Source organism: Balaenoptera musculus, chromosome 4 (genome assembly GCF_009873245.2).
Source record: "Balaenoptera musculus isolate JJ_BM4_2016_0621 chromosome 4, mBalMus1.pri.v3, whole genome shotgun sequence".
Classification (NCBI taxonomy): domain Eukaryota; kingdom Metazoa; phylum Chordata; class Mammalia; order Artiodactyla; family Balaenopteridae; genus Balaenoptera; species Balaenoptera musculus.
The window spans coordinates 70,001,207-70,025,481 of NC_045788.1; the positions used below are offsets into that span (position 1 = coordinate 70,001,207).

Consider the following 24,275-nt stretch of genomic DNA (forward strand, 5'->3'; position numbering starts at 1 on the left):
TAATCTGTATAACCTTTGCCTCACTTGAAGGCTTACGGGAGTTAATGCAGGTGAAACAGTCAGTAAAGGGCCTGTCACATACTGCATGGTCAGGTACTGTTAGCTTTTTTTATTTTGTATCATTTTTATATAATAATATGGGGGATGGGAAGAGTTTGAATTTTTGTCAAATGTCCCTTTAATGAAGACTTAAAATTTTGTTGTAATAGGAAATATTGCTTCATAGAGTATACTTAAGAACTTCCTTCTTCAACTCCTTTCGTTTTCAGTATTTTTAATAATTTCTTCAACGTAAACAGCAAAGACTTTTCCAAACAAAATGCCAATTGAAATAGAAAACTATAATGAAGTTCATTGTTTGAGATAATATTCATAATTTATTTGTTAAACATTTTCATAGATGACTTTTAAATGAAATAATTCATTTTAAGTAGGCAGGAGATATTGCTTCAGGATCTTGGAAGATTTTAATTTACACTTAATGTTATTTTTTAACCCATCTCTTTCTTATAAAGTTATGTGTATTATTTTGTTGCAGTTAAAGTACCAGAGAATCTTGGAACGGCTAGAAAAGGAGAACAAAGAATTGAGAAAATTAGTATTACAGAAAGATGACAAAGGCATCCATCATAGAAAGCTTAAGGTACTTTAAGTTTGTCTTAATTTGTTTGCTCTCAGAACTTTACCACTTCACATTGTGTGTTGATCAATACCGGTTTTTAAGGAACTGCAAAGGGTGCTATCATCCTTTTCTTTCTAACCTGATATGCTTAGGGGATAGGGAGGTCTCTTCCTATGTTAAGACTTTTCACAAATTATAATCTCCAAACATTTATTTTATACTATATCCATAAATTTTCATACTTTCAAGAGTCATTTCTTGTGAATCAGTTTATTTTTTCTGAAATATTTAGTTTCTTGTGAATCAGTTTATTTCTTCTGTAATATTTAGTTTATCTCTAGGTTTACTTAATTTATACAGCTATAAAACCAGCAATGTAAGTTGATAGAAAGTTACATATGTCTTATTTTCATTGCCTTACTTGTATTGCCACTCAGTGAAGAGGCCACTTTCTCCAGTTTTACAATAGTTAATGTTTTCTTCTGGAAGGTTCCTTAGACGTTTTAAAGTATTTTTGAAAAGCATGCTGGTATTGTTATCATCAGCACATTGGTAATTACCATTATCAGTTAATTAAATCTTATTATTCCCCACTAAACCAACCTTTATGTGCTAAATGAAATTGAAGTAATTCTTTTAACTTAAATGTCATATAAGTAAACAGAATTTGTACGTAGCAAAACTGCAATAAATCATGGCACATTCATTTTGTAGCCACGGTCCAAAGATATATAGCCCTGGTTTAACCAACATGTATTAATAGTTCTGACTCCAAATTACGACTGCATAAAACAAATAAATAGCATGACTTTATTTATAAGTCAACACATGGCAGTTGGGAAAAACCACATCCAAGTGTTAATATATATTGAGAATTGTATACGTTAACACTGAGAAATTGTATTTTCTCTCATAAAATGAAATGGTAATGAAAATTCGAAAAGTTTTTTGTTTATTTTTAGGTGGAGGGGATAACAGTTGCTTTCCTTTTAATTATTTCTAGGTGTTGAGAGATGAAAGGAAGTGTAGACCCTCATTTTTTTCCTACTTTGGCATTAAAACTTACCTTTAATTATTAAATGCTTGATAGTAACCTTTTTCCCAGGCCTGTGTATATGTTCAATCATTCCTCAAATACTTGAAGCTTATAATTTTCCAGGCACCGTGTTTGATACTGGTTTTACTGAGACAACAGGGCAGGATGTCTGCCCCTGGTGCTCTCACATTTTGGTCTGCCCAGTTATCAGTGTACACTAATCATTCATACTGATTTAACAATACTCTTGGTGATTCTTTCTCTACTTTAGCCTTTCTTCAGTCTCTCTTTCTCTCCCACTCTGACGCATACACCAAACATTCCTTTCCGTTGGTCACCTGACCCCTTATTGGGCGTTTTTGGTATTAATGGTCTTCCTTTGTTGAGCACTTAATGTTAGCTCTTCAATATTAAACAATAACCTCCTTCTTTTACCATTTAATTAGAAGGTTCGGAAATCATGAATTAATATTCTGTGTTAAATCATTGTCTCTTTAAATAAAATAAATTGTATAAGAACATATGGAATTTTATTCTGTACTGTTTTACATTTACTAGGAATATTTATTTGCATAACTAGGAAAAGCAATACAATTATTATGGAAACATTTTGAATGTATCAGCTTTTTTATCTCGACACATCTGTGGTTTTTAAAAAATGTTTTCACTATTTTATATTATTAATGTTTTGAATTTTATAGAAATCTTTGATTGACATGTACTCTGAAGTTCTTGATGTTCTGTCCGATTATGATGCCAGTTATAATACACAAGATCATCTGCCAAGGGTAAGTGAAAAATTAGTACACAGTGAACTTGCCCATTAGCAAAAAAGCACTGTAGTTTTTTTAAAAGTTACATACATAATACATACACATATGTACAGACAAAGACATAAAATTTTCTGTATAATATTGATGTGTTCTAGGTGATGCCCTAAGCATTGAATATTGTTTGACTCTTTATTTTGGTGCATTGGTTTACTTATATTTATGCATAATAAAGTAAGACTTTCAGATATTTGGCATTATGTATTCATGATATCCATGATATTAAAATACCTGAATGGTGGATAAGATTAGGTACATGAGTGAAATTTAACCTTATAGAATTGAAAATGTCTTTGTAAAGAGTAAACTAGCTATGGAAAAGATTTGTGGAATATTAGTGTTAATGTGGTTTTAAAACTAGTGGTTTAAATTAGCATAAGTCTTTAATAAAAATTTGGCTGTAAATAATGGATCCAGTTAATGTTTTGCTGTTTATATTTTCAGTACACATCCTTGTATGAACCATCATTTTTTTCTGGATGATATTTTGAAATCATTTAATTGTGGATAATTTTTAAGACTAAAAATTCTCAGCAGCATTCCAAATCTATTAAATTTAAGTTGGTATCAAAAAATATGAATATGTGGTATTTGTCTTAAGGTTGTTGTGGTTGGAGATCAAAGTGCTGGAAAAACTAGTGTGTTGGAAATGATTGCTCAAGCACGAATATTCCCTAGAGGATCTGGGGAGATGATGACACGTTCTCCAGTTAAGGTAAGAAAATAGGCCCTCTGGATTAACAGACTTATTGTGGTGGTCATTTTGTAATGTATTTAAATGTTGAATCACTATGTTATACACCGAAACTAACATAATATTGTCAACTCTACTTCAGTTAAAAAGGAAAATAGGCCAAATGAAGTTCCTCAGGAAAGTAGTCACCTTAATGAAGTTTGTCCATTGTGTTAAAATGAAGAATTCTGACAAAAGAAATAATTGATATGTAGCATTTGGAATTATTGCTAGTGTAGAAATCAGTAGGTGGCATCCCTCAGGCATGAACAAAGATAAGGAGTTTTTCTTGCTGTAATGTAGACACAAGGATGTGTGTGTATGTTTTAACTCAGCTGATGGATGGAGTAGGTATAGAGTGATTGGAGAAATGGAAAATTGAAGTCACCAAGAATGTAGGCTAGAATAGTGGTAGAAGGTGAGACAATGAGGCTGATGCTGAAGTCCTGCAGAACTGAGGTCTGTTTATAATTGCAAAAGGCAGTCTAGTGTGATTCAGACAGTGCATTATTTGGGGTCTGGCTGTGATTTCAACCATGTTGTGTAAAACTAGTTCCTTTTTCATTGCTTTGTGTTATTATGTGAATATACCACACTTTCCGTTTTATTGCTGATGGGCATTTGGAATATTACCAATTTAGGGGGAAAAGAATGAACTGACTATACTTTATATCATGCTCTGTAATCAACTGTAAAAGTATTGTGAACCTACCTTGTACATTGTAACCACCACCCTAATTGTAGTGGCTGTGGCTGTGGCTGATACTATATTTTAGGAAGGAGTTCACTTTCTTCCAGCAGGCAGATATCATGGACAGATTTCCTTGAAACAGACAAGGCTGTTCTCTTTTCAGTTTGCCATTACTTCACTAGCATTTACCAGGACTTCTCCTCCTTGATGGACTCTAAACTCCAGATTTTTGTCTCCCCTTGAAGAGTGAAATTGCCAAAATCTTGACTTAACATTTTAACCTCTTTAACAGCTTCTTTGTTCCTTAATGTGCAAATGCATTCAAGGGAAATTGTGCATAGAATGTAGGGCTCAGTTTTTGGAGATTTATTTCTGCTGTCCATTTTTCTCTGAGAGTTTGGCATCTTAAATCGTGGCTGCTTGATAACCCTGGAATCCGATTTTGTCTCTTCAACACAGTGAGACTGCTGCAAGTTTTAAACTTCTCTTTCAGGCCACCCTGTGTCACAAATCAGCAAATGCCCTGAGGGAAAATAGCTGCAGGAATATACCCATCCATATCCTTCGGGGTCTTGGACTCAGTCCAGGCTACCATGGTTGCTCCTCTGATGTCTTCAAACAGCTAGGTTTTATTTGTTATCCTCTGTACGCTTAGCTAATCTTAGTAGACAGAATTGTATTTTAAAAGTGAAATCGGATCATTAGAAGCTTGAAAAGTTACAACTGAAAAGTTAAGGAATGTGAAGTTTAGAAGTTCTCATGCAACCACTGACTGTTGACATATAAGTTGTTAGAGAATTTCTTGCTCAAATGTCACTCCTTGGGTGAAGGCTGCCTTAGTTCCCCTTAGTACTGCTCTCCTCTGTGGCATCCTAGGTTTTGCTACACAGACCTATTCTCTCTGTATATTTCTCCCAGTATATAATGAGGCCTAAACCAGGGACAGTCAATTCTTCAAGTTCCCCCATCTACAATGCCTGACATAGTTGGCTCGCAATAAATAGATGTTGAATAAATGAATTGGCCTTTACCTAAATTTAGCTTTGATGTGAAATGCAGGATTTCCTTTTAGTTTTTCCAGTTTTGAGATTGATGGTTTTGTGCTCGGTACTCTGTATAATGTTGACTGGAAAATGAGAACCATGTAAGTGCTGTGGGAATTAATAAGAATTGTAAATACAGTCTTCTCAATTTTCTGTTAATTTCAGGTGACTCTCAGTGAAGGCCCTCACCACGTGGCCTTGTTTAAAGATAGTTCTCGGGAGTTTGATCTTACCAAAGAGGAAGATGTAAGTAGTATTTGTATGAGGTTTATGTATGTAACTTTTTATAACGTGTAAACTTACAAAAGAACTAAATGGAATATTTAACTGAAGATTTCCTTAGGATTTTGTTGCTTTCCATTGATAGCTTGCAGCATTAAGACATGAAATAGAACTCCGAATGAGAAAAAATGTGAAAGAAGGCTGTACTGTTAGCCCTGAGGTAAGTGTTGCAATTCATTTCAACAATGTTTTATGGAAATCCAGTGTTTATGGTTTGAAATCATGGTGTTAGCATTGATGTTTAGATTGCAGCTGTTCCAAGATACTTAGTCTTTTTTTTTTCTTTTAATATTCCAAAGAATGTATTGTTTTGTGGATAATTTTCTATGATAATTACTGTTATGGTCAGAAAAAGCATAATTTTTTTCTGAGCTGCATATCTGAATGGATGAGATACAGAATTTTCAAAATATGTGTCACCAAAAAATTCCTAACAAGCTGCCTCCCAAAATTAGTTTTTTGGTTTTGGATTTTTTTTCCCTGCACAGACCATATCCTTAAATGTAAAGGGCCCTGGACTACAGAGGATGGTGCTTGTTGACCTACCAGGTGTGATTAATGTAAGTATCTACAAAATGTGTGTTTTATCTTATTCCTATTGTGAAAGACATTTATAATGACATTTAAAACCTTTTTCTTCAAGACTGTGACATCAGGCATGGCTCCTGACACAAAAGAAATTATTTTCAGTATCAGCAAAGCTTATATGCAGAACCCTAATGCTATCATACTATGTATTCAAGGTAAGTCTTATTGAAAGATTTTAATTGCACTGATATTCTTCCTTACTTAGCAATCAAAGCTTTGTTCAACATATGCATGTTACATAAACATACAAAATAAATATGTTTTGTCCTTTCCTCTTACTTGTTCGTTTTATTAGTAAATAGAATTGAAGTTGGTGATATTTTGATAAATTTCACTGTGTAGGCATCATAGACATTTTTATTGGCTAGAGTGTCTTTTCATAACTAAGATAAAATATTAAGAAAAATTTTCTTACTATAATGTAGACACAAGGATGTAGCTTGTTGAAGTTTTTAAAACCTACTTTGTAACCATTACAGTGTCTTATTTATTTATTTATTTATTTATTTATTTATTTATTTATTTATTTATGGCTGCGTTGGGTCTTTGTTGCTGCGCATGGGCTTTCTCTAGTGGCAAGTGCGGGCTACTCTTCGTTGCGGTGCACGGGCTTCTCAACGCGGGGGCCTCTCTTGTTGCAGAGCATGGGCTCTAGGCCTGCGGGCTTCAGTAGCTGTGACACGTGGGCTCAGTAGTTGTGGCTCGCGGGCTCTAGAGCGCAGGCTCAGTATTTGTGGCGCACGGGCTTAGTTGCTCTGCGGCATGTGGGATCTTGCCGGACCAGGGTTTGAACCTGTGTCCCCTGCACTGACAGGTGGATTCTTAACCACTGCGCCGCCATGGAAGCCCTACAGTGTCATTCTTCAATTTTTTTTCAGATGGATCTGTGGATGCTGAACGCAGCATTGTTACAGACTTGGTCAGTCAAATGGATCCTCATGGAAGAAGGACAATATTTGTTTTGACCAAAGTAGACCTGGCAGAGAAAAATGTGGCTAGTCCAAGCAGGGTGAGGGCAAGTTCTTTATACAGGCTCCAGTTATGACAGGGACTGGTTGGGGGAAAAAATAATTTCCTTGTGAAATACAAGTAGTAATGGGATTTTTCTTGGTTCTCATTAAAAACAAAGTATTGTATAGTTATAGTAAATTACTTAAGTGCAATATCGAGGTATAAGAGGTATAAGTGAAATTCCATAGTTGTAATCAGTTTGCTTCAAATACTTAAAACTGCTAATGTTGCTTACTCTAATTTAATTTAAATTTTGTATGTTGACAGAGAGTCATTAACCTCATTTGTAGTATTTTTTGTTATAGTTTAAACTTTGTTTTTAGTTGATGTTCATAAATTAATGTAAAACTAGTGACAGTTTAAATTCCTTTTGGGCCTTACTTATTTTATCCTGTTTTTTTTAAAAAAAATTATTATTTATTTATGTATTATTTTCAGATAAACATTACCTTTCTTAACTGATCAAAGACTGTGTGGCAGATTTTCATAATAGAGAAGGCATTGTATGGGGTGTCGGGGCTCAGCATTCTTATCCATGCTCTACCACCAACCAGCTGCATGTCCTCGGGCAAATCTTGTGACTTTTCTGCATCCAGTCAATGCACCATCCAACATATTAGTCTAGTTGATCTCTAGGTCATTTTCATTTCTGAGATTCTGTGACTTCTCTTCATGATATTCAGTGTCCCTTCTCTCCTCCTCCCTTAACAAGGAAAGAATTTTATTTCAAGGTACGATTGTGTGCAAGTTTTATTAGGACATGGCTCTCTGCTTAATTATGAAGGCATAAGGTAAAAGTGGGTAAAAGTGCACAATCTGTAGCCAGGTTGCTTGGTTTCACATCTGCTCTACTGTTTGCTAGTTGTGTAACCTTAGGTAAGTTGTTTTACTTTTTCAGTGCTTCAGGCTTTCTCGTCTGTTGGAAATGAAGATATTAATGGTACTGTCTCATAGGTTATGAAAATTTATTGAGTTAAATATCCGTCATAAAGTGGTTGAAATAGTGCTTGGCAAAAAAGTGTTATGTAAATGGTGGCTGTCATCTGTTGTTATTATGTCTTCATCCCCCATGGAACAACTTCAGATATAAGTACCCATCCCTCGGGCCACTGCTTAGAATTTCTCTTTTTCCCATCCGAAACTCTGTAGGACTATGCCTCTGTGATGGGGTTCCCAAGACAGACCACCCTTAGGCTCCCTGATTCCGTAGAAGGACTCACAGGACTCAGTACATAGTCATACTTCCACCTAAGATTTTATTACAATGATAGGATGCAAAGCAAAATTACAAAAGGAGAAGGTGCAAAAGGTGATATCTGAAGGAAACCAAGCTCACGTTTCCAAGAGTTCTTTCCTAGTAGAGTCATACAGAAAATGCTTAATCCTGCCAGCAACAAGTTACTCATTAGAGATGCAGCACCTAGGGTTTTTATCAGGGGCTGTTCATGTAGCCACTCTCAAGTACCAAGATTCCAGACATCCAAAGGAAAGCAGATGTTCAGCATAAACCACATGGATTACACAATGAGCCACTGTTATTTAGGGAAAGTTTTATATCAGTGTAGGGAATTGTTTACCAGTTAAGTTCCCAGATGCCAGCCAAGGACAAGCAGGCCTTTCTGAGGACAGCAGTCTCAGGCCTGCTGCGTTAACTCTTTTCTGTACAGCCTCCGTGACCTTAGCTTTGCCTTATTTTTAAGGGTAAGGCCTGCCTTTGGCAGTATTGGTCCTGATAGGGAGGAGGGGAGAAGTGAGGTAGAAGCAAATTTCTGTGCTTCCTTCCCATTTCCCATCATTCCTTTCATTTCTTTCTCCTCTTCTTTAGGATAAGGAGTTTGCATTTCCTTTGAATACAGTTGAAGCTTCTATCAGTCTTTTTTTATACCAAAGATTCAGCATTAGCTTAGAAATGTAACTTGTCTTAGAGGAGGGATTCTTACCTCAGTATTAATCTGAATGAGCTTCTGGGAGTAGGAACTCTTTTATGTTATGTGTGAATGATAGATCTCTGTGCAAATGTGCATTTTTCTGGAGACAGAGTCTGTAGTTTTTATTTCATTTAGAAAAGGAGTTTTGACCCTAAAAGAGTTGAGAACCAATGGATCCAAATTCTTTTTTCTTACAGAGTTAAAAAAAGAAAAAGAAAAAAAAGACCGTCCAACTTTGTTAGAATTTAGTTATTGGGGAAATAATAATAGCAGCTACTATTATTGTGTGCTTCTGCATGCCTGGCACTGTGTTAAGTATCGTATAATCTTTTCAACTACCATTTTGAAAAAGTTAAGTAGCTTACTTAAGGCCACACACCTAGTAAGTGCCAGAGCGGAAATTCAAACTAAGGCCTGACTCCAAAGCTCTATATGTCATTCCAAGTTCTAATTTTGGTACTTACGTTTTAATAATACATTTTTAATATAACAAAATTAAATGTATTTAATTTTTTCCTCAAATAGCAATTGAAATGCATTTCAGTACTTTTGTACAGACATATATAGCAATTGAGATACATTTCAGTACTTTTGTACGGACATATATTTACCTAAACGTATACATATATAGCATTATTAAATTTGCTTTCTAAATAGCATGTTATGCTTTAAAAATTATGTAAACTTGCATCTGTTTATTTTTCCCACTTTTGAAAATAGATTCAGCAGATAATTGAAGGAAAACTCTTCCCAATGAAAGCTCTAGGTTATTTTGCTGTTGTAACAGGAAAAGGTATGCAAAGACAGATTATTATAGTTTTTTGTTGTTTTCAAATAATAAAAATGAATTTTCTTAGTGAAAACTTTACCATCATCTCTCCCTAGGAAACAGCTCTGAAAGCATTGACGCTATAAGAGACTATGAAGAAGAATTTTTTCAGAATTCAAAACTCCTAAAGTAGGTATCTTGTTTAAATATTTAAAGAATTTATAGTGAGGGAGTAGCTTCAACTATTTTCATTTAAAAGTTTGTTTTATAGCTATCAGTTTAACATTGAATTTCCAGAACTGAATTCCCAAATAGCGATCTGTATTTAATAAGCAAGTCCTCAAGCTACTCTGACAGAATTGGGAGCAGTTTATCACACAGTACAGTACATGCTGTTGTAATAAACTGCCCCTTGGCATATGGGCATTGGAGACCACACTGACACCACTTAAGTTGTTTTACTTATAAGTTGATTTTTTAAAATCAACACTTACATGTTTAAATGCGTGTACACATTTCTCTTACAGTATTGGGGAAAGTTGGAGTGAGGGGTGGGAGTGTGAAAGGGGTGTCCTTAAATAGATATTGACAGAAATTAACAGAAAATAAGATACTGCAGAAAAGCAAAGAGGAAAAGCTAAAGGGCAACTGAATTTTAAAACATTATAACATGTAGAGAGTCTCTTGAACTGGAAGAATGTGTTTGCCTCTATATTAGTATAGTAAGCCAAGGTAGTCTTTTCACATGTAGTCTTGAGAATTGTCTGTTGGGTTGGGATCTGGCATGTGGGTAGAACTATGCTATCCAATACAGTGGTCACTAGCCTTGTGTGCTTGTTTAAATTTATTTACTTATTTATTTTAAAATAAATTTATTTATTTATTTTTGGCTGTGTTGGTTCTTTGTTGGACGCGCGTGTTTTCTCTACTTTCAGCAAGCAGGGGCTTTGTTGCGGTGCGCAGGCTTCTCATTGCGGTGGCTTCTCTTGTTGTGGAGCATGGGCTCTAGGTGGCGTGGGCTTAGTAGTTGTGGCTTGCAGGTTCTAGAGCGCAGGCTCAGTAGTTGTGGCACACGGGCTTAGTTGCTCTGCGGCATGTGGGATCCTCCCGGACCAGGGCTCGAACCCATGTACCCTACACTGGCAGGCAGACTCTTAACCACTGTGCCACCAGGGAAGTCTCTAAATTTAAATTAGTTAACATTAAATAGAAGGAAAATTTGAGTTCCTCAGTCACACTAGCCACACATTTCAAGGGGTCAATAACCCCATGTGACTAGTAGCTACCATATTGGACAGCACGGGTATAGATTATTTTCCTCATCACAGAAAGTTCATTGGACCGCCCTAGTATAAAATGATTAAGTGGCTATTCTCATGTTATAACAAGCACATTCTCAAACTTGGTGATAGTGTTGTCCTTTCTGCCACTTTAATATACTTTAGCTCTGGTTATTGTTTTGTAGGACAAGCATGCTAAAGGCACACCAGGTGACTACAAGAAATCTAAGCCTTGCTGTATCGGACTGCTTTTGGAAAATGGTACGAGAGTCAGTTGAACAACAGGCCGACAGTTTCAAAGGTAAGTTGGGTTTTTAAAATAAACTCTCAAATTTAGATATTTTATTAGCTGGCAGTCTTGGGCATCCATCAGGTTCTTTACTTCCTTTTCTTTAACAGTTGCTTTTCATTCATTTACTGTAAGATAGTATGTAGGAAAAGGAAAAATACAAATCTTCAGTTGTATGAGAGCAGGATTTTTCCTTTCAGGGGAAACGGTGCTAGGAGCACATTACAAAATTTAAACAGAAAGTTTGCAGTAGTGTTTGGGAGAAAGAACCTAGTATAACTATAGAGAACTCAGATTCCGCCTTTTTAGAGGAAAGAGAGGAGATGTGTTGGGAAGCAGAGCAGCCAGTGTACTTTCAGCTACATTGTACTGGTTCCTGAATCCCACGCTTTCCTGTTCCATGGCTTTGCTTGCCTCCGTAGTTTCATTTGGTGAGAGTATATCCTCCTTCCCTTTTCTCATTAGGAAAGCCTACCTATTTATCCCATTAGTCCCTCAGCAACCTTGTAAGTATTAGTCTCATCTTACAGAAGAGCAAACTGAGGCAGAGAATAATTTACCTAAGTAACACACCCAGCATCAAACAGTAATAGATAATAGACCCAGGATTTGAATGGGGTTCAAAATCAGGATTGAGTTGGTGGTGTGACTTCAGAATCCCATGCTCTTAGCAGCTGTACTAAATTGTGTCAGCTGTGAGCTTTGTGGATTGAAAATGGAGAAACTAAAGTCAAAGGGATTAGTTTGGAAAGCTGTTGCAATAATGCTATTCTGAGATATTGAGAGCCCAGAGTACTCAGGAGCTATCTGTGCACACTAAGAAATTCAGTTAATATAGCAGATATGTGAGAGATAGCCTTTAACCACTGCATCTGGAACTGAAGAGAATCCTCAAACTTGAGCATTTTTCCTTCTTCCTCAGCAACACGTTTTAACCTTGAAACTGAGTGGAAGAATAACTATCCTCGCCTGCGAGAACTTGACCGGGTAACATTTATGTACCTCATGTATTTTGTATATATCTAATTTAGTATTGTGCTCTAACAAAATTTATGTTGACGAGCAAAATCTGGTAAGCTAAATTGTTTTGGTTTTAACCATGATTACTAATTTAGAGTTGCAAGAATACATTTCCAGGAACAGTTGTCACTTTTGCAAATAATTTAAATTATTTATTACATAATAATAAAAATAATTAGGGATCATAGGATATCCAAACAAGTGTTCAAAATTTTTTTCTGGGAAGGTGAAGAATAGTCTTTCAAGGTCTTATAAATTAACATATATGTAATGTAAACTTAAAAATTATACATCAGCTTTTTAACCTTTTCACTGTTTATACTCTAAGTTAATAGGTCTTAAGTATTGGTTTTCCTTGATTTTAAAATGCCATCAGTTGTAAAACACAGCATCAGATTACTGTTACTAATACACTAAATTAATGTGCGTTGATAACTTTCACATAACGTTTGTTACGTAAAAAACTTACCTGAACAAATGTTCTGTGAAAAACTGCATTCAGAGTTGAGTGAATAAGGTAGACATGTGTGTCAGTTTCTTTGTCCTTATCTGGATATTGGCATTCCTAAAGAAAGAGACTAGAAGAGAAGAGCGTTACTTGCTGGTCAGGCATGCTTCAAACCTAAGCCCAGCCAGTAGCTTGTCAGAGGCCTTCCTTTTAGTTATCTCTGAAAATCATGGCAGGGCAAATTGACTATCTTATGAAAATCTTACTTACGTGTATCTATATTGCCTAGAACGAACTGTTTGAAAAAGCTAAAAATGAAATCCTTGATGAAGTTATCAGTCTGAGCCAGGTTACTCCAAAACACTGGTGAGTATTGGACCTTTTCTCAGACTTTACTATGTGAATTATAATGGAATACTAAAATTTAGATTGATAAAGCAGTGATTTATTGTAGCCTTAGCCTGCCCCCCCAAACACTTAGTAAATAGGCAAGGACATAAAAGTATGTTTTTTTGCAAAATCTAACCACTATTCTAGTCTAACCAATTAAGTATTTTAAGTATAATGAATTATGTATTTATTATATATCTCTGAGAAGAGATATTCTGAAAGATAGCTTTCTCTATGCTCTTTTGAAATCTTCATTCATCTTAGGTTTTTCCTTATCGTATACTTAATAAATACATAATTTTGATTTCTATAAAATCATTTAGGTAAAAGTTTTATCAAATTGTGCTTTAGCTAAGTATCAAACAGTCTATCAAAACTGGTTGCTCTTGTTGGATTACACATAGAGAACAAAACTACAGAGAAAATTGATTTGTAAACGGAGAAGAGTATATTACTTTCAAATTCTCACATCTGCATAAGAACACCGGTGCTTTTGTAATATGTGTCTGATATGTTTTGTACAAATCACATTTGAAATTGAATCCTATTTGAGATTTTTTTTTTAAATAGCAAGTAAATGCATTCTTTTGAAAAATACTCATGCAAATCGCTTTTAGGGCCAAGTGTCACCTTCAATTTATGTTTTATGTAAATATTGGCACTCTTAAATATGTTGGAATGGCAGTAACCAAAATAGGTTCCATGTACCTCAAGCAAGCTATGTATAAATAGCTTAAATTTTAAATTTTTATAATCGTATTTTAATTAACAAATCCCTTGTATAAAAATTATCTTTATAATGAAGTCTGTAGTATTTTAAGAATTTATTATTCTTGGAGCAGAACTGCCATTTATTATGAATATTTTCTGTAACTCTTCTGTTTGCTCAGTTGAAGATTATCAAAATTTAACTTAGACAGTAGTGTCCAGTCCTTAAGTTTGTATTCAGTACTACTAGTTTCCTTATGTTGGTGCCCTTTCTTCCTCAGTAGTGAACCTTTTTCTCTCTTCAAGTAGTCAAAATTTGCCTATTTTTAATCTCTCTCCTTATCTAAAAAAGAATTCTGATTTTATCGTATTTGTTGATTGATTAATCATATATATATATATATATATATATATATATATATATATATACACACACAAAAAAAAAACTTATTATCATTATTATTTGTATTTTAAGCCAGTTCTATGGCTTTCTATAAGTCATCCAGCTTTTGAAGTTTGCAAGAGATAGATATGTATGTTATATATATGTATGTATGTGTATAGTATATACATATACACGTACACACAGAATGAATAGTACTACTTACCTTACTAGGTTGTATGAAGATAATGTTACAGAAAAAGTGATTTGTAAACTATAATAACTCATAATGCTATTTATGGGAGAAAAATGTGGTGCCTCTGTGAACTTCTGGCATCATCAAATGGAATGGTTAGTTTTGTTTGGACAGAGCAAGTCTGAAATCAAACTGTACCTACACTTAAGCGAGCCTTGAAGATAAATCTAATTTACTTAACACATGGGTGATGAAGGGAATTTGTGAAGGGACAAGAAACCTATATTGCCAGATTGCCTATTGAGAAGGCAAGGGAGAGAACTAGGACATCTGGCTGCTAGAGATTTATTCTTTGAGCTGCTGGATCTTTTCATCACCACCCCCCCACCCCCGCCCCACAGTTTTTCCCCAGACGCTGTAGCTTAACACAAACATAGATCAAAATAGCAGGTCCTAATCTTAGCTGTTTGTGCCACATTGATTTCAACTGCATTGCACCCAAAATGTTTTATTTTTGTGACATAGTTGATGTTGTATCAGGTAGCGTCTTTTTGCTGCTTAATGCCTTATGTGACATTTTAGGATACACCTCTAAGATGTTTATAATTATTTAAGTCACAGGACTGTTTGATCTGTATTTGGTAATATGGAAACACTGTTACAAGCATTTTGTCATTCTATACTTCAATCATATTTTAAGAAAGTTATTGGAGGTGTAGATTTGACATATGATTCATTAGAGTAAGATACAGGCTCTCAGCGCTTTCACACAATATACTTGATCTTTAGGAGTCGATTACGAACACTAAGCAGGAGATAGTTATTTTATCCTTATTTAGAAGGATAGCTGGCAGGATTTATAGAAATACACTTAAAAATGGTATCGCAGTATACATACAATTTTTGGTGAAAAGTATTAAGTTTATTTTGTTGAAGTTAAAAGAATGAAAGGAATATGAGAATGCACAGTTAAGTACCCTAACTCAGATGTAAGGAATCCAAAAAGATTTCTTATAATTTGAGATTTAAAGAGTGAATAGATGCTAGGTAAAGGCAGTGACCAGAATATTGCAGAGGCCAAGAGGTGAGAGCAAGAAAAGTGATACAGGTAATTGAAGACAGGTACCTATGGCTTTAGCATAGAAGGAGGCAAGAGGCAGAGATGAAACGGTGGATATAAGCAAGATATAGATAATTAAGGGCCTTAGAAACCATGTTTAGAAGCTTGAAATTTATCCCACAACCAGTGAGGGCCAATGAAGAGGTTTAGGCAGATTTGCATTTTAGAAAGATTTTTGTAGTAGGGAAAGTGGAATACAGGTGGAAAAAACTGAGCAAGGAGACAGTTGACTGTTGAAATAATCTAGACCAGAAGAGATAGTGGCTTGAACTTGAATAGTGGTTGTGCAGGTGGAGAAGAGGAGGCATTTTTGAGATATTTGAGAGGTTACCTAGAGGATAGAATTGACAGGATTTAGAGATTGGATGTGTAGGTAATGGAGAAGAGGAGTCAGTTAAACACTGAGTACATCTATATCCAATAATTATATTGCTAGGGCTCTATGGAAATGAAGATTTATTTGTTTGTTTGTTTGTTTTTGTTTTTGTTTTTTTTAAGAAATCTCCATTTTTATTTACTTATTTATGGTTGAGTTGGGTCTTCGTTTCTATGTGAGGGCTTTCTCTAGTTGCGGCACGTGGGGGCCACTCTTCATCGCGGTGCACAGGCCTCTCACTATCGTGGCTCTCTCTTGTTGCGGAGCACAGGCTCCAGATGCGCAGGCTCAGTAGTTGTGGCTCACGGGCCCAGCTGCTCTGCGGCATGTGGGATCTTCCCAAACCAGGGCTCGAACCCGTGTCCCCTGCATTTGCAGGCGGATTCTCAACCACTGGGCCACCAGGGAAGCCCCTGAAGATATTTTTGACGAAGATGAACGCATAAGAATCTTCACCATGGTTTTGTTTATAAGTGTAAAAAATTGAAAACTTCTGTTTTTATTTGGAATTACATAATATTTGCTTTATCCATAGAGTGGATTACTATGCAGCCATTGAAAAATATAGGATGTCAACATGGAAAACTATGTATAATATACTTTAATATTATATTTTTTAAACAGTATGTGTAATATCACCTGTGTAAACACACACAAATAGTAATGTAGACATTGAATATTTTTAATGATAAATTAAGCTGTGAATAGTGGTCATTTAGTGAAAGAGAAATTATGGAGGACTTCTTACTTTTTCTGTATTGGTTTTAAATTATTATATGGAGTAAGTCCTCTGCTTTAAAAGAAGATATTTTCATTTTGAAAAAAAATTTAATTAAAAGGGCATATAGGTAAAGTTCAGGAGATAAAGGGGGTGATAAATAGAACTATAATGGTAATTGTATTTTGTGTCTTAGTGGTATTTATCCCTGGATGATGGCAAAACTTAGAGAAGAAGTCTACAATCACCTAGAATATATACTGGGGGAACTGGTCGATGTGAGTAGAGGACTGATGGTCTGGAAGAGAGATTGTGGGGTAAGGAGAACATAGTTTCCACTTCCTGACTCTGAAGCACGCTCAGCTAATGAGCAGCTTCCAGGCAGCAGAATTTGAGGACAGTTACTGCCTGTAAGGGAGGGTGAGGAAAGGTTTGAAGATGCAAGGAAAAGGGAAAGAATGAGAATATAAAATGGTTTGTTTGTTATGGAACAAGGTATTGGAGGCACAATAAAAGTTATTGTGATGGAGGGGAGGAGGGGGAGTCGGGACAGAGGACAGCAGCTTAGTGATGAAAGGGCAAGTGAGCTGGGTAAGGATAAGTGACAGCAGCCACCTTTGGTGGATTGGGAAGCTGCAGCCTCCTTTGAGAAAGTTACCTAAGGCTTGTCAGAATTTGGTGGTCTGGAATTTTGTTATGATCTCCTCGAAAGGGTGTCTGGGTTGTAGAGTCCTGTCCCGTAGACTCCTAGGAAGAGATTAACAGACCATGTCTGTTCTGAGACAGGAGCAGCAAAAGACCTTCGTGATCAGAGGCTGTATCCTGATTTTCTGTTCATCTTTCAGATATCTTGAGTTTGTGTTTAAAATTGTCTGAGTAGATGGCCCTGACAAACTTCTTTTCTTCCACCTTGCTCTTAAAATTCTCCCATTATCTGTCATTAATGCCGTGACTAAATGGACTTTGTCCTTTTGATCCTCAGTGATTTATTCTCTCCACATACTCTTTCTCTCTCTTTCCTTCTTTCCTTCTTTCCTTCCTTTTGTTTGTATTGAAATATAGTTGACATACAATATTATGTTACTTTCAGTGCACTACATAGTGATTTTTTTTAACATCTTTATTAGAGTATAATTGCTTTACAATGGTATGTCAGTTTCTGCTTTATAACAAAGTGAATCAGTTATACATATACATATGTCCCCATATCTCTTCCCTCTTGCATCTCCCTCCCTCCCACCCTCCCTATCCCACCCCTCTAGGTGGTCACAGAGCACCGAGCTGATCTCCCTGTGCTATGCGGCTGCTTCCCACTAGCTATCAATTTTACATTTGGTAGTGTATATATGTCCATGCCACTCTCTCACTTTGTCCCAGCTTACCCTTCCCCCTCCCTGTATCCTCAAGTCCATTCTCTAGTAGGTCTGCATCTTTATTCCCGTCTTGCTCCTAGGTTCTTCTGACCATTTTCTTTTTGTTTTTCTCTTTCTGACTTACTTCACTCTGTATGACAGTCTCTAGATCCATCCACCTCGCTACAAATAACTCAGTTTCGTTCCCTTTTATGGCTGAGTAATATTCCATTGTATATATGTGCCACATCTTCTTTATCCATTCATCTGTTCATGGACACTTAGGTTGCTTCCATGTCCTGGATATTGTAAATAGAGCTGCACTGAACATTGTGGTACATGACTCTTTTTGAATTATGGTTTTCTCAGGGTATATGCCCAGTAGTGGGATTGCTGGGTCGTATGGTAGTTCTATTTTTAGTTTTTTGAGAAAATTCCATACTGTTCTCCAAAGTGGCTGTATCAGTTTACATTCCCACCAACAGTGCAAGAAGGTTCCCTTTTCTCCACACCCTCTCCAACATTTATTGTTTGTAGATTTTTTGATGGTGGCCATTCTGACCGGTGTGAGATGATATCTCATTGTAGTTTTGATTTGCATTTCTCTAATGATTAATGATATTCAGCATACTTTCATGTGTTTGTTGGCAATCTGTATATCTTCTTTGGAGAAATGTCTGTTTAGGTCTTCTGCCCATTTTTGGATTGGGTTGTTTGATTTTTTGATATTGAGCTGCATGAGTTGCTTGTATGTTTTGGAGATTAATCCTTTGTCAATTGCTTCATTTGCAAATATTTTCTCCCATTCTGAAGGTTGTCTTTTCGTCTTGTTTATGGTTTCCTTTGCTGTGCAAAAGCTTTTAAGTTTCATTAGGTCCCATTTATTTATTTTTGTTATTATTTCCATTTCTCTAGGAGGTGGGTCAAAAAGGATCTTGCTGTGATTTATGTCATAGAGTGTTCTGCCTATGTTTTCCTCTAAGAGTTTGATGGTGTCTGGCCTTACATTTAGGTCTTTAATCCACATTGAGTTTATTTGTGTGTGTGGTGTTAGGGAGTGTTCTAATTTTATTCTTTTACATGTAGCTGTCCAGTTTTCCCAGCACCGCTTATTGAAGAGGCTGTCTGTTCTCCACTGTATATTCTTGCCTCCTTTATCAAAGATAAGGTGACCATATGTGCGTGGGTTTATCTCTGGGGTTTCCATCCTGTTCCATTGAGCTATATTTCTGTTTCTGTGCCACTACCATACTGTCTTGATTACTGTAGCTTTGTAGTATAGTCTGAAGTCGGGGAGCCTGATACCTCCAGCTCCGTTTTTCTTTCTCAAGATTGCTTTGGCTATTCGGGGTCTTTTGTGTTTCCATACAAATTGTGAAATTTTTTGTTCTAGTTCTGTGAAAAATGCCAATGGTAGTTTGATAGGGATTACATTGAATCTGTAGATTGCTTTGGGTCGTATAGTCATTTTCACAATGTTGATTCTTCCAATCCAAGAACATGGTATATCTCTCCATCTATTTGTATCATCTTTAATTTCTTTCATCAGTGTCTTATAATTTTCTGCATACAGGTCTTTTGTCTCCTTAGGTAGGTTTATTCCTAGATATTTTATTCTTTTTGTTGCAATGGTAAATGGGAATGTTTTCTTAAATTCACTTTCAGATTTTTCATCATTAGTGTGTAGGAATGCAAGAGATTTCTGTGCATTAATTTTTATCCTGCTACTTTACCAAATTCATTGGTTAGCTCTAGTAGTTTTCTGGTAGCATCTTTAGGATTCTCTATGTATAGTATCATGTCATCTGCAAACAGTGACGGCTTTACTTCTTCTTTTCCGTTTGGATTCCTTTTATTTCTTTTTCTTCTCTGATTGCTGTGGCTAACACTTCCAAAACTATGTTGAATAATAGTGGTGAGAGTGGGCAACCTTGTCTTGTTCCTGATCTTAGTGGAAATGGTTTTAGTTTTTCACCATTGACGACGATGTTGGCTGTGGGTTTGTCATATATGGCCTTTATTATGTTGAGGAAAGTTCCCTCTGTGCCTACTTTCTGGAGGGTTTTTATCAAATGGGTGTTGAATTTTGTCAAAAGCTTTCTCTACATCTATTGAGATTATCATATGGTTTTTCTCCTTCAATTTGTAAATATGGTGTATCACGTTGATTGATTTGCATATATTGAAGAATCCTTGCATTCCTGGGATAAACCCCACTTGATCATGGTGTATGATCCTTTTAATGTGCTGTTGGATTGTGTTGGCTAGTATTTTGTTGAGGATTTTTGCATCTATGTTCATCAGTGATATTGGCCTGTAGTTTTCTTTCTTTGTGACATCTTCGTCTGGTTTTGGTATCAGAGTGATGGTGACCTCGTAGAATGAGTTTGGGAGTGTTCCTACCTCTACTATATTTGGAAGAGTTTGAGAAGGATAGGTGTTAGCTCTTCTCTAAATGTTTGATAGAATTCGCCTGTGAAGCTATCTGGTCCTGGGCTTTTGTTTGTTGGAAGATTTTTAATCACAGTTTCAATTTCAGTGCTTGTGATTGGTCTGTTCATATTTTCTATTTCTTCCTGGTTCAGTCTTGGAAGGTTTTGCATTTTTAAGAATTTTTCCATTTCTTCCAGGTTGTCCATTTTATTGGCATATTGTTGCTTATAGTAATCTCTCATAATCCTTTGTATTTCTACAGTGTCAGTTGTTACTTCTCCTTTTTCATTTCTAATTCTATTGATTTAAGTCTTCTCCCTTTTTTTCTTGCTAAGTCTGGCTAATGGTTTATCAATTTTGTTTATCTTCTCAAAGAACTAACTTTTAGTCTTATTGATCTTTGCTATCTTTTTCTGCATTTCTTTTTCATTTATTTCTGATCTGATCTTTATGATTTCTTTCCTTCTGCTAACTTTGGGGTTTTTTTTGTTCTTTCTGTAATTGCTTTAGGTGTAAGGTTAGGTTGTTTATTTGAGATGTTTCTTGTTTCTTGAGGTAGGCTTGTATAGCTATAAACTTCGCTCTTAGAACTGCTTTTGCTGCATCCCATAGGTTTTGGGTCGTTGTGTTTTCATTATCATTTGTTTCTAGGTATGCTTTGTTTTCCTCTTTGATTTCTTCAGTGATCACTTCGTTATTAAGTAGTGTATTGTGTAGCCTCCATGTGTTTGTATTTTTTACAGATTTTTTCCTGTAATTGATATCTAGTCTCATAGCATTGTGGTCAGAAAAGATACTTGATATGATTTCAATTTCCTTAAATTTTCCAAGGCTTGATTTGTGACCCAAGATAGGATCTATCCTTGAGAATGTTCCATGAGCACTTGAGAAGAAAGTGTATTCTGTTGTTTTTGGATGGAATGTCCTATAAATATCAATTAAGTCTATCTTGTCTAATGTGTCATTTAAAGCTTGTGTTTCCTTATTTATTTTCATTTTGGATGATCTGTCCATTGGTGAACGTGGGGTGTTTAGGTCACCTACTATTATTGTGTTACTGTCAATTTCCCCTTTTATGGCTGTTAGCATTTGCCTTATGTATTGAGGTGCTCCTATGTTGGGTGCATAAATATTTACAATTGTTATATCTTCTTCTTGGATTGCTCCCTTGATCATTATGTAGTGTCCTTCTTTTTTTTTTTTATTTATTTATTTATTTATTTATTATTTATTTATTTTATTTATGGCTGTGTTGGGTCTTCGTTTCTGTGCGAGGGCTTTCTCTAGTTGCAGCAAGTGGGGGCCACTCTTCATCGCGGTGCGCGGGCCTCTCACTATCACGGCCTCTCTTGTTGCGGAGCACAGGCTCCAGACGCGCAGGCTCAGTAGTTGTGGCGCACGGGCCTAGTCGCTCCGCGGCATGTGGGATCTTCCCAGACCAGGACTCGAACCCGTGTCCCCTGCATTGGCAGGCAGATTCTCAACCACTGCGCCACCAGGGAAGCCCTGTAGTGTCCTTCTTTGTCTCTTGTTATAGTCTTTGTTTTAAAGTCTATTTTGTCTGATATGAGAATTGCTATTCCAGCTTTCTTTTGATTTCCATTTGTGTGGAATATCTTTTTCCATCCCCTCACTTTCAGTCTGTATGTGTCCCTAGGTCTGAAGTCGGTCTCTTGTAGACAGCATATATACGGGTCTTGTTTTTGTATCCATTCAGCCAGTGTATGTCTTTTGGTTGGAGCATTTAATCCATTTACATTTAAGGTAATTATCGATATGCATGTTCCTATTACCATTTTCTTAATTGTTTGGGGTTTATTATTGTAGGTCTTTTCCTTCTCTTGTGTTTCCTGCCTAGAGAAGTTCCTTTAGCATTTGTTTTAAAGCTGGTTTGGTGGTGCTGAATTCTCTTAGCTTTTGCTTGTCTGTAGAGCTTTTAATTTCTCCGTCAAATCTGAATGAGATCCTTGCTGGGTAGAGTAATCTTGGTTGTAGGTTTTTCTCTTTCATCACTTTAAATATGTCCTGCCACTCCCTTCTGGCTTGCAGAGTTTCAGTTGAAAGATCAGCTGTTAACCTTATGGGGATTCCCTTATGTGTTACTTGTTGTTTTTCCCTTGCTGCTTTTAATATTTGTTCCTTGTATTTAATTTTTGATAGTTTGATTAATATGTGTCTTGGCATGTTTCTCCTTGGATTTATCCTGTATGGGACTCTCTGTGCTTCCTGGGCTTGATTAACTATTTCCTTTTCCATATTAGGGAAGTTTTCAACTATAATCTCTTCAAATATTTTCTCAGTCCTTTTCTTTTTCTCTTCTTCTTCTGGGACCCCTACAATTCGAATGTTGGTGCGTTTAATGTTGTCCCAGAGGTTTCTGAGACTGTCCTCAATTCTTTTCATTCTTTTTTCTGCTCTGCAGTAGTTATTTCCACTATTTTATCTTCCAGGTCACTTATCCGTTCTTCTGCCTCAGTTATTCTGCTATCGATCCCTTCTAGAGAATTTTTAATTTCATTTATTGTGTTGTTCATCTCTGTTTGCTCTTTAGTTCTTCTAGGTCCTTGTTAAGCGTTTCTTGTATTTTCTCCATTCTATTTCCAAGATTTTGGATCATCTTTACTATCATTATTCTGAATTCTTTTTCAGGTAGAATGCCTATTTCCTCTTCATTTGTTAGGTCTGGTGGGTTTTTGCCTTGCTCCTTCATCTGCTGTGTGTTTCTCTGTCTTCTCATTTTGCTTAACTTACTGTGTTTGGGGTCTCCCTTTTGCAGTCTGCAAGTTCGTAGTTTCCATTGTTTTTGGTGTCTGTCCCCAGTGGCTAAGGTTGGTTCAGTGGGTTGTGTAGGCTTCCTGGTGGAGGGGACTAGTGCCTGTGTTCTGGTGGATGAGGCTGGATCTTATCTTTCTGGTGGGCAGGTCCACGTCTGGTGGTGTGTTTTGGGGTGTCTGTAGCCTTGTTATGATTTTAGGCAGCCTCTGTGCTAATGGATGGGGTTGTGTTCCTGTCTTGCTAGTTGTTTGGCATAGGGTGCCCTGCACTGTAGCTTGCTGGTCATTGAGTGGATCTGGGTCTTGGCATTGAGATGGAGATCTCTGGGAGATTTTCACCATTTGATATGACGTGGAGCTGGGAGGCCTCTTGTGGACCAGTGTCCTGAACTTGGCTCTCCCACCTCAGTGGCACAGCCCTGATGCCTGGCTGGAGCACCAAGAGCCTGTCCTCCACACAGCTCAGAATAAAAGGGAGAAAAAAAAGAAAGACAGAAAGAAAGAAGATAAAATAAAATAAAATAAAGTAAAATAAAATAAAGTTATTAAAATAAAAAATAATTACTAAGAAAAAAAATTTTTTTAAGTAATAAAAAAAAGAACGGACAGACAGAACACTAGGACAAATGGTAAAAGCAAAGCTATACAGACAAAATCACACAGAGAAGCATACACATACACACTCACAAAAAGAGAAAAAGGGGGAAAATATATATATATATCGTTGCCCCCAAAGTCCACCTCCTCAATTTTGGATGATTTGTTGCCTATTCTGGTATTCCACAGATGCAGGGTACATCAAGTTGATTGTGGAGATTTAATCCACTGCTCCTGAGGCTGCTGGGAGAAATTTCCTTTTCTTTGTTTGCATAGCTCCCGGGCTTCAGCTTTGGATTTGGACCCGCCTCTGCATGTAGGTCGCCTGAGGGCGTCTGTTCTTCGCTCAGGCAGGATGGGGTTAAAGGAGCAGCTGCTTCGGGGGCTCTGAGTCACTCAGGCCGGGGGGAGGGAGGGGTACGGATGCGGGGCAAGCCTGCGGCAGCAGAGGCCAGCCTGACATTGCACCAGCCTGAGGCGCGCCATGTGTTCTCCCGGGGAAGTTGTCCCTGGATCATGGGACCCTGGCAGTGGCAGGGTGCACAGGCTCCTGGGAGGGGAGGTATGGAGAGTGACCTGTGCTCGCACACAGGCTTCTTGGTGGCGGCAGCAGCAGCCTTAGCGTCTCATGCCTATCTCTGGAGTTCGCGCTGATAGCC

At 36.7% G+C, this 24,275-nt stretch overlaps 1 protein-coding gene across 4 annotated transcripts in view; it reads left to right on the forward strand.

Annotated features, from left to right (window-relative positions):
• Positions 1–24,275, forward strand: part of OPA1 (OPA1 mitochondrial dynamin like GTPase) — a 93,806-nt gene that overhangs the window by 26,475 nt on the left and 43,056 nt on the right. For all 4 annotated transcript variants that reach the window (XM_036850189.1, XM_036850192.1, XM_036850188.1 and 1 more), the window contains 13 exons: positions 539–643; positions 2,360–2,446; positions 3,090–3,203; positions 5,121–5,201; positions 5,323–5,397; positions 5,726–5,797; positions 5,881–5,980; positions 6,704–6,834; positions 9,485–9,557; positions 9,650–9,722; positions 10,999–11,114; positions 12,025–12,089; positions 12,860–12,936. In XM_036850189.1, the coding sequence (XP_036706084.1) occupies positions 539–643; positions 2,360–2,446; positions 3,090–3,203; positions 5,121–5,201; positions 5,323–5,397; positions 5,726–5,797; positions 5,881–5,980; positions 6,704–6,834; positions 9,485–9,557; positions 9,650–9,722; positions 10,999–11,114; positions 12,025–12,089; positions 12,860–12,936 (1,169 nt within the window). The remainder of the gene's footprint in view (positions 1–538; positions 644–2,359; positions 2,447–3,089; positions 3,204–5,120; positions 5,202–5,322; positions 5,398–5,725; positions 5,798–5,880; positions 5,981–6,703; positions 6,835–9,484; positions 9,558–9,649; positions 9,723–10,998; positions 11,115–12,024; positions 12,090–12,859; positions 12,937–24,275) is intronic.